At 42.3% G+C, this 10,899-nt stretch overlaps 1 protein-coding gene across 1 annotated transcript; it reads right to left on the bottom strand.

Moving 5' to 3' along the window:
• Positions 1–9,979: 9,979 nt before the first annotated feature.
• ETDB (embryonic testis differentiation homolog B) lies at positions 9,980–10,678 on the bottom strand. Its single transcript, XM_033403635.2, has 2 exons — positions 10,535–10,678; positions 9,980–10,341 (listed from the first exon to the last, which is right to left on the bottom strand). Exon 2 carries the CDS (start codon positions 10,290–10,292, stop codon positions 10,122–10,124), a length of 171 nt encoding a protein of 56 aa, XP_033259526.1. The 5' UTR covers positions 10,293–10,341; positions 10,535–10,678; the 3' UTR covers positions 9,980–10,121.
• Between the last annotated feature and the right edge of the window lie 221 nt (positions 10,679–10,899).

The following is a 10,899-nucleotide window of genomic DNA, read 5'->3' as shown; positions in this document are numbered from 1 at the left end:
GGCTTCCCTGGTGACACAGTGGTTAAGAATCCGCCTGCCAGTGCAGGGGACATGGGTTCAAGCCCTGGGCCGGGAAGATCCCACGTGCCGTGGAGCAACTAGGCCCGTGTGCCACAACTACTGAGCCTGCACTCTAGAGCCTGCGAGCCACAACTACTGAAGCCTGCGCGCCTAGAGCCTGTGCTCTGCAACAAGAGAAGCCACCACAATGAGAAGCCCACACACCACAACGAAGAGTAGCCACTGCTCACAGCAACTAGAGAAAGCCCGCGCGCAGCAACGAAGACCCAACACAGCCAAAATAAATAATAAATAAATAAATAGATTTTGAAAAATAAAGAATCTGCTTTGGTGTGTTAAAGGTTCTCTTTTTCACAGCTCTATTTGAGTACAAGTGGTTAGGCTGCTGTGGGACCTGACTTTCTTGCATTTATGTTGATGGTCTGCTAGGCAAACAATTGCATACCATGTCCGCAAGACTGAAACAACAGATGGAGAGCTAGAGCGGAAAGGTGCTTTTTCTGCTTCTGACATGATAATGTAGAAGAGAAAATTGGTTTTCTTTAAGGTAGCCGCAAACACCATACAACAAAGCATTATCAAATTAAATACTGACACGAGTTAGTTGACTTCTTATTGAGTTATAAATTGCTATTTAACCATGGATATTCATAACTTTCATAAAATCTAAAGTATATATTTATAACACACCACTTTTTATTAAAAACACTTATTAAATGTTTACAATGGTTCTTCTATAAAACTGGCACATGGGAAGTGGCACATCCATCCTTAAAACTGCTTTTTGTTTAATTTGGTTATTTGCCTTTTACTTTATCAATATTTGAGTTACTGACTAAAGTGAACTGACAACTATGGGGCCAGAAATAAATTATTACTGTTTTCTACACATAGCTCTCAGCCTGAATTATTAAATAAATCTAAAATCATCATAACAACAACATTAATAATGAAAGCATTTAAAAAACAGATGCATTTAGTTTTCACTTTTATTTTTGCCCTTTCTATATTGTCTGCAAAGAAATGGTCTTTAAATACTTGAAAACTACAGTCTGGCAAACAAAGATGAAAGGTCACTTTCCCCTCCTTCCCAGGCAACCGTGCAGGCAGTTCCAGGCATCCTACTCATCTGCTTCTTCCTCCCAGCACCATGGCTAAATGAACCATAGATGAGCTTTAAAAAATCACAAATGTAGTGGAGGAACAGCTCCCAAAGTCAGGACACTGCATTAACATAGTTTAATGTCTGGTTTCATTCACAAACAGTTTAAGAGAAAGCAAAGCAAGATGCATCAGAGATCCCACAAACTAAGTGGTTGCCATCTTAATAAAAAAAATAATAGATTTCAGCCAGGCACAAAGGTCTCCATGAAAACGGTGAGTTTAGATCCCCATAAGCATCATTTGTGCAACACAAAAGATCCATCCCACTAGCCTGTCTAGCAAATCTTACTTTTCTAATCTTCATTTCTTTGCCCTGAATTTGTATCTTAATCCTCAGCTATCTGTATCTTATTATTTAAACATCCTGGAAAATTGCAAAATAATTTAAAGACTGAATTTAGGGCTCTGTTTCCTTGATATTCACAGGGGAGAGAGATTCAAGGTTGTGTAGAGTTCATATTTAAGGCCAGCTTAATTTTATTTCAAAGATGGACAGTTGTTTAACAAACATGAGTTTATTCAAATTGTTTCATTTTTTGAAATGAGAGTGCAATTCAACAGAAGTAAAAAAAATGTGGTGAAATCGAACCAAGAAAAGGCTCATAGAAAAGAGAATGTTTGGATGCTGATTTAAAGCTAACTTTTATATACTGATATCCACCCACACCCACATCTAGCACCTCGAGGTACTCTTTTTTTTTTCAACTTTTTTTTTTGGCCGCACCGTGCGGCTTGTGGGATCTTAGTTCCCCCACCAGGGATCGAACCCGGGCCCTGGGCAGTGAAAGCACTGAGTCCTAACCACTGGACAGCCAGGGAATTCCCTCAAGCTACTCCTCTGAGTAATCATTTTTTTTTAAATAAATTTATTTATTTTATTTATTTATTTTTGGCTGTGTTGGGTCTTTGTTGCTGCGCACTGGCTTTCTCTAGTTGCGGCAAGCGGGGGCTACTCTTCATTGTGGTGCGTGGGCTTCTCATTGCAGTGGCTTCTCGCTGCGGAGCACGGGCCCTAGGTGCACGGGCTTCAGTAGTTGTGGCATATGGGCTCAGCCGTTGCGGCTTGCGGGCTCTAGAGTGCAGGCTCAGTAGTTGTGGTACATGGGCTTTGTTGCTCCACGGCATGTGGGATCTTCCCGGACCAGGGCTTGAACCCGTGTCCCCTGCATTGGCAGGCGGATTCTTAACCACTGCACTACCAGGGAAGCCCTGAGTATTCTTTTTAGCCAAAACTTTCTATTTTAGCCAAGACTTTCACAATCATAAATTCAGCAAAATATTTTAAACATGTTTTAATGAATTATGTACTAAATGGATTCCGGGTTCATATTTTATAGCTAGGTAATTGGAGGCAAGATATTTTAAACAGAGATAACATACATGCTCCAATATAATTAGGTTGCTGTGAGAATTAATAGGGTGGTGCTGTACAATTATTTTTTAATTCTATAGAAATATACAAATATACATTGTTAGGGTGATATTTGATGTTGTTCAAAGGAAACAGTAATAGTGCTCATTTATGAAGACTTGTATTTAGTATTATTAGCTCAAATAAGAGCTAAACAAAGTGACTTAAAAATTAGGTTTTGATTATAAAACAAGCTTAGTATAAAAATACTTGAATAGTATATACTTTTATAAAGTAAAGGGTAGCTCTTATTCCACGCACTTCCAACCCCTGTCCCACTGTCCTTTTTTTTTTTTTTTTCTTTTTTGCAGTACGCGGGCCTCTCACTGTCGTGGCCTCTCCCATTGCGGAGCACAGGCTCCAGACAGGCAGGCTCAGCGGCCATGGCTCACGGGCCCAGCCGCTCCGCGGCATGTGGGATCTTCCTGGACCGGGGCACGAACCCGTGTCCCCTGCATCGGCAGGGGACTCTCAACCACTGCGCCACCAGGGAAGCCCTCAGCTGCATTGTTTTATTGTTACTATCCATCAGGCAGTGAATCTCCATTAGACGAAAGCAGAGGAAAGTGAATAAAGCAAATATCTTGAAAGAAATTGTGTTTCGCTGATTTATCATAAGATGTGGTATTTTTTGTGAGTTTTGAGAATTATTATTGTGTGTTCGTTTGATATTTCAAACCCACTTGTTCTGATCTAAGAATGAAGCTGTTTTGTGAAGTTGTTCACACTGAGGACGCTGTGTCAGGATGTCATCACTGACATCTGTGGTTGTCGATAAGCACACATTAGTTCAACTATTGACAGGCATTGCTGGGGGCTTATCTATAAGAACGCGAGGAGGAGCGACTGTGGCTGGGGAACATTTAAGCTTTAAATACCAAGAGGTGTGAACAGCATCTCCAGAGTGTTCGGTCTGGGCAAGACGACTCTTTGCTGATCTAAATAGTTCTCTGAAGACTTTGGGTTGAGAGTGGGTGGGGGTGGGGACTAGCTACTGCCTGGACAAAGCAACTCTGCCTGCAGTGGTGAAAACCCTGCAGCGGCCTAAGGAGATGCTTTGGCCGCCACCATGACGTCTTCCTTCCCTAGCAACGTGCCCCGCCCGCCAGCATGGCGTCTCTTGCCCTAGCAACGTGCCCCGCCCGCCAACATGGCGTCTTCTTGCCCTAGCAACGTGCCCTAGCAACGTTTTGTCCTGGCAGCTGAACGTCAGCTCGTGGTTAGCTAAGCGCACTCTTTCGAGAACCCACTGTAGAAACTTGGACTTAACTAAATTTGGACTTTATTCCTTTCATTTCCCCCTTGCCAGGAACCATGATTAATCTAGTATTGGTTTGGAGTATGTCATTTCTTCATTGGCTTATTAAGAGACATTATCCTGTATGCCACTGGGTTGTGAAATTACTCTAACTCCCGCAGTGAACCTGTGTTAAATAAATTATTGTCAAAGACAATCTCAGTCTCTGAGCATAATTTGCTGCCTGGAAACCAAACAAGCAATTACGTTTTCCCCAAGCATACATGTACTCAACAAAAATGTCAATGTTTTTCAAAGATGACTTTCATTTCAAAGGTACATATTTCAGGGACTAATTTTATTATTTTTAATGAAAATTTAAATATATAATAAAAAATAAATATCTTGGTTCCTAATTATGTAACCATGTTTTTAAAAAATGTGTTCAATGCTTTTTCCATACTCTATGTTAACATTTTCATTTGGTTAATTCTATAAATTCTAAAGCTTATGTACTAAATTAAATCACAAACTATAAAGGTATATGGCTGAAATTTGTTTAAAAATTATTATTTACTCTATATAATATGTCAAAAACACCATACATGTTAGAGCACATAAGTAGAGGTTCAAAAATATGTTTTAATGAATGAATGAATACATGATGATGTAGTCAGTAAAAGACTATGTCATCTGACAAGTATTTAATCATATGGAAACATAGCTGCAATATATTTCTGAATTTTAATTCTGGTTAATTCTTGAGCATGTAATTATAGAAGTTTCCTATTTTTTTCTTTTACATTTTCACTGTTCTAACATTTCCACTAAAATAAATGATTTTTAAAATATGAGGTATGGTTTTTAAGCTATTACAAAACTACAAAATATAAAATTCAAACTGTAAAAATATTTGTAAAATGTAATGTGTTAAAATGAAACTAGCCAGAGGCACAAAGAGAGTGGCTGTGGAGCGTATCTGCTTTGCTGAAATCTCATTGCTAGCATTAGTCCTATTAGGTAGGCTGGCAAACCAAATTTTGGCGAGAGGCTGTAAAGGACTGGGGAAAATCATGAGGACCTAGAGCGGCTTGGGAGAGGGTTGAGGGAATCTGTGAGAGAGAAGACACTGAGGCTGAGGAGATAAACCTAACAGTAGTTAGGTGAAACTTGGGAAACTAGAGAGAATTTTTTTAGAAAGTTTAACTGTGTGACATGTGATATAATCTCTTCTTATCTTTCCAAAACTTTAGTAAATATCTCCGTGCCTCTTCCCAGTTTAATTGAAAAATTGTCTATGTTGTCCTACATTGTCATTCATTGCCACGTGTAAATTCACAAAGTACAGAAAGAATCTACCAAAGTTAATAGAAAATGAGTTCTACAATTAAATATTCATGTCATGATTGACTCTGAGGAATTGCCACTTATTAAATAAATAATTAAATACTTTTATTCATTCATTAAATAAAACTTAGTAGAATTTGTTGGCATTTATTAAATAAAACTTAAATACTCAGTAGTCATGTGGATATTCTATGACCATATATTCAGCTACAGTTTTAGGTAGTTTAAAAATAAATGGCAACTGGGCTTCCCTGCTGGCGCAGTGGTTGGGAATTTGCCTGCCAGTGCAAGGGACACGGGTTCGAGCCCTGGTCTGGGAGGATCCCACATGCCACGGAGCAACTAAGCCCGTGAGCCACAACTACTGAGCTCTGCGCGTCTGGAGCCTGTACTCCACAACGGGAGAGGCCGCGACAGTGAGAGGCCTGTGCACCGCGATGAACGGTGGCCCCCGCTTGCCACAACTAGAGAAAGCCCTCGCACAGAAACGAAGACCCAACACAGCCAAAAATAAATAAATAAATATTTAAAAAGAGTATTACACCTTTAAAAAAAATTTAAAAAAATAAAAATAAATGGTAACATAGTAGCATAGTATTTAAGAGCACAGATTTTAGATGAAGCTCCACTTGGATTTGAAACCCATTTTTACAAGGTACCATGCTTTATCTTAGGCAAGTTATTGAAGTTATTTGAATCATAGCTTCCTTATCTGAAAGACAAGGCTAAAAGTACCTACTCCATAGTATTATTGAAAGGAGTATACTATGCCCATGAAATGTTTGGCACAGGCCCTGAGAAATCAACAGATCTTAATTATAATGTAAGCTCAACGAGGGCGGGAATATTTATATCTTTTGATCACTGTTGTATGGCTAGCACACAGAAATGTCAATAAATATTTTTTGAATGAATTGATGAGTGTTGTTATTATCAGTAATTATTTCAATAATTAAAGTGCCAACTTAAATATATCTGGAAATATATGTATACAGGGAATATATGATATTGAGGGAGTTTAACACCACTTGTCCCTCTGTGCTGTCTCTTTCTCCAGGTCCTGCCCCTCTCCATCCAGGCTGAGAGCTTCTAATTGTCATTTAAAGGTTCCCTGGGGGAGTCAGGGTAGCGGGGTGAACTGGCCCTAAGTACTCCCTGGTCTGTAGATCGTAACAACTCTTAGCTTTATCACATCAATTAATAAATGGATACAAAGTTGCAAATGGTTTTAAAATTTTTTCATGGATCTCCATCAACTAATTTTGCAAGCTCAGTACTGAAATCTACAGTTTTAGAATTCCTCTATTTTTACTACAAGTTGTCCTACTGTTTCTCAGAATAAATATTTTTAGACATTATGTAGAAACACTCCTTAAGCCAGTTTCGTAAAGGCATAGGAAGACATATCTGGAGCTGGAAGAGGGAAGTTGGTGAATATGGTTAGTGGTGCATTTTGTGTGCCCAGGAAAGTTCTGAAGAATCTGTTCTGAAATACCTACACCTTGTGGGATCCCAGAGGCATCATCTCCAACCCATATGACATGGCATCCACCTGAGAGCAAAAAGGCAAATGGCCTACAGATTTTGGAGGAGAAGTTGTGAGAGCTAGAGAGATGATAGAACTAATACCAGGATGCTCTAAAATTCCTTGCATTGTAGGTACACCAAGACATCAAGCCATGTCCCACTGTATCGTAGCTTCTACACCCATCGCTCGTTCTTCCTGACTGCCTAGTTGCTGTCTATCAATTGCTGAGTGCACCCTTAATGTCTCAGCCTTCTTCAAAGTTCTTTGTGGACTCACTCCTCTCCTCAGTTCATTCCCTCCTCAGTGATTTCATCCACGGCTGTGTGTCGCAAGGCCTGAAATTCCGTGTGCTGCCTTGACATCTCTGAGCCTCACAGGGTCCCAAAGGCCTAGCCACGATTCCCCCTGCTTTTGCAAGATATGCTCCCGACCCAGTGGGCAAAGCTCCACACCCAGGTAGTTCCCATATTGGCTGGACTGGCTGCAGTGCACCTGGTCCTTAAGCAGAATTATTCAAACAAACCAATTACATCCTCCCATATGAATGAAGGGCTAATCCGCATTCTTGTCACTACAAACCTACCTCCCCCAGTTCCTCCTGGTTCCCTCAGCTCCTGAGTGCAACCCCTGTGTGGTCCTGCATGATGTGCCACGTCCTCCTTTCCTGAGCTGTGAGTATATGTGACTAATAACTGCTGCCAATCCCATCTGTCCAGAATTGGGTATTGTGTGTTCAGGTATCTCATACTATTTAGGCCAGGGAATCCCTCCTTCGTCCCTTGTGCAAGGGTGCTGAGATCAATGTATTATTCAAATGTCAGGAGAGCCACTGGCTTCAGGAGAGGTTAGGAGAAGTCAGTTCTGGTTCAGAAAACCACAAAGGGAGGGCATTGGCTCACTTCCACTCGTTTCCCTAGAGAAGAGCATTTCCAAAGTTCTCTGAAAATGAGAGGCACTATTTAGTACCTCCTTAAGTTCTTAGCGAACACCCAATATGTGCCTAGTATTAATTCACCAGGGAGAGCTGCTTAAATTTTCCAAAAAAGGGTGCACATGTATTCAGGATTTGGATTTGCCTTCCTCATTCTTAGTCATTCTAGGAGAGCCATAATTCTTGGACTCATGAACAAATTTTCTGACATTACTTTTGTCCAGTAACACTTTCAATAGCAGCTGAATCTGTATATGAGCCCAGGCCCTTGTAATCCACTGGTCTTGCCATCCCACAGAAGCATCTGGCCTCATATGGTGCTGGAATAGTGTGCTGAGACTTCTATGTAGGAGACAGAAGCCTGCAAGGCTGGAGGGCTGTCCGAGAGACGGCAGATCAAGCTCTGGACTCACAAGCGACCTATGGTGCCATTCCCCCAGGCCAGGATGGGTAGACGGTGACTCCTCCCATTCTTAAGAAGACAATTACAGATGTTTATTTCCCTGTCTTTCCCCTCAAAGCTGGGCTTGGAGGGTCTGAAGGTTAAAGTACTCAAGGCAAGAACGCCTCTCCCATGGAACATTGCCATACTTCTGTTAAATTGGAAACTGACATTGATCATTGTCTCCTGCCCATTTTTAGGTCTTTGCGCAACAAAACTGATAGCTGACCACTAAGGTTATAGTTTAGGTTCCAGACAGGACTATGGCCAAATTGATCTCACTTTTCAGTGATAAGGTGGCTGACAGCACTATGTTACCCTGTGCTGGGCAAAGCATTTCTTCATCTGAGCAAATCAACAGTGGGTGCTAGCTGTGGAAAAAGCAGCGGATTGTTCTACTTATTCTGTTTGTCCGAAAGGTAAATCCTACTCCCTTCTTTCCACTGCTCTATGCCCCAGGAAGCTGAAACCCATAGACTGCGTTACTGTGGTTTTCTTGTCCTCTGGCTGGCAGATAGCTTTGGCCAATGAGAGACAGCAGACAGAAATTAAAGAGCGGAAGGAGACAGTATATAATTCCGTGACACAGCGTGAGGCGCTCTCCAATCAACCTCTAGTCCCTGAGCCTCACCTGCATCCAGATTCTCTGTTATGGCCTCCACAAACATCTCCTGAGAAAAATTCATTTAGGAGGATCCCAACCAAATCTCTCTTTCTGCCTCTGTCTCTGTCTGTTTCCGTCTGTCTGTCTGTCTCTTTTTGCCAGCCAGTCCCCGTTTGAATTTCGCATTTGTGATGCTTGAGACCTCATGCTCCCAGTACGTGAGGGATATTTTCCTCCTGTAAGTTCAGCACATCACCGAACCTCTGTGAGGAGGCCCTCTCTGGGCCTGAACCCACCCAGAACCTCACGTGAGCCCACGCCTCCCCACTCTGCGGGTGAGGGGTCAGAGGTCACACGAGTGCATGTGATGCCTCCCGCAGCAGTCAGTCCTCTGCGGATGGTCAGGCCACCCCTGGGAGATGTGGAGTATGGGTACCAATCACTCTGGGGAGTCAGCCAAGTCTGAGGCAGGCAGGATCAGCTAAGCATCTCACTGGCGAGCAGGCTTCCCCACACCCACACTGCTCCTGCCGCCCAGCTCTCCCTGTCCCCCCTGCAGCTTAGCTCCCGCTCTGGGTGTCCAATTTCCCACGCACTTCTGTTTCCAATGTCTCCCAGTGAGCATCTGGCTCTCCCAGCACATTCCTTTGGGAAGCTCTCTTTGTGGGTGCCGTCGCAGTTGACCTAGGAGCTGGCCTCACTTCAGTCCAGTGGATTTTCTCCACCCAGCTGTGGCCTGAACAGGTGTGCTTCACATGGCACAGATAAAGGGAACTGGGATTCCACTTATTTGGGGAGAATAACAAGAACAAATACCTTTAGAAGGCCTTGAAGGCACGATGCTCCCATTTCTAAATGCCTTGTGTTCTGATGTTTTCATATTAAATAGAACCAACAAAGACTCTTTGATGCGTAGAATATCTAAATGATATTCTCATGAGCATCAACATTTAAAAAAGAGTATCCTAAATGCACCCCCGCCCCGACTCATGACCTGTTCTTAATGTCTTCTCACCAGGATAAGCAACCAGGTTTTAGAGGGGAACACAGTGGATGTCTTTCCAAAACACCTAGGGGACAGGAGACTTGGGTCCTTGAGTGACCTAGAACTACATAACTATTCCCTTGCTTTTTTTTTGGATTAAAGATGGAAGAAATCTGACATGCAGTGTGATCTCACCATCTCTGCTGTGTCTGAGAGCCCCTGCATAGACTGTTAGGATGACTAGAATCCCCTCTCCAGTGTAAGTCAGGAAAACTATCGGTATAAAAAAAATCAAGCCAAAAGGAGTGAAGATGCCGCTTTTATTTTAACAGCTGAAACGAGGAGTTTGTTGTTCTACATTTTGTTGTCTTTTTTTGTTTTCTAAGATTAAATTTTAGAAAAAAAAAATTTTTTTTCTAAAATTTTATGACTTCTTGGCCCTGGGTGTGACTTAATTCAGCATCCACACCCACCTGGACAAATCCACATCACTTCTGTGCTTGCCCAGTTGCCTAGCAAGTAAAAAGATCACCACACTGTTGGTGACCTTCTTGGATTTTTCTTTCTTCTTGATGGTCAGTGTAGGCATGTTGGGACTGACTTCAGAGGTTCCTTTATCCATGACTGGTTGATGCCACAAATGGCTTCAGGAAGAGCACAACCGAGACAGCCTGAAAAAGACGATGAAACCCACTTAACCCAGTGGACCCTGGGGCCTCTTGCCCTCACAATCTCCCTGCCACACTCACACATTACTGCTCTATAAGCAAACGACAGTCCCATACCCTCCCCCGTTTTCTCTAGTAGGGTTGGGGTTCATGAGGTAGAGTAGTATGGTGATGGTACAAAACAATATGACATTACCTTGGTATATCTGGATACGTTGCCTCTCAGACCACTCAGGTTTCTCTGGAAGGAGCACCCTGAAGAGATGGCAAGAAGTGAGAGGGAGAATTCTCTCACTCCCTGTCTTATTCTGAGTGCCAGGGCCTGATTGGTCAGACCCAAGAGGAGTCATGATGACTCACAATGACTCTCAGCACTTTTTGACCACATACCATGGATACCACCACCTAGATTGTCTCAAGGCTAAACAGTGAGTGACTGAGAGGTGCTGGAAAAGGGGCAAATGCTACCCATATTTGGGTACCATCTTCATATCTGTTCCCTGTAGGGGATACTCATTTCTCTTGGCCTCAGAGATCTTCCATGGCTCAGTCAAAATCTCT

Source organism: Orcinus orca, chromosome X (assembly GCF_937001465.1).
Source record: "Orcinus orca chromosome X, mOrcOrc1.1, whole genome shotgun sequence".
In the NCBI taxonomy this organism is placed as follows: Eukaryota; Metazoa; Chordata; class Mammalia; order Artiodactyla; family Delphinidae; genus Orcinus; species Orcinus orca.
The sequence above is the reverse complement of the archived record's forward strand: the minus strand, read 5'-3'. Positions and strand labels throughout refer to the sequence as shown.

Coding starts and splice junctions, on each gene's coding strand:
- ETDB (XM_033403635.2), bottom strand. CDS start 10,292: ATGGATAAAGGAACCTCTGAAGTCAGTCCCAACATGCCTACACTGACC.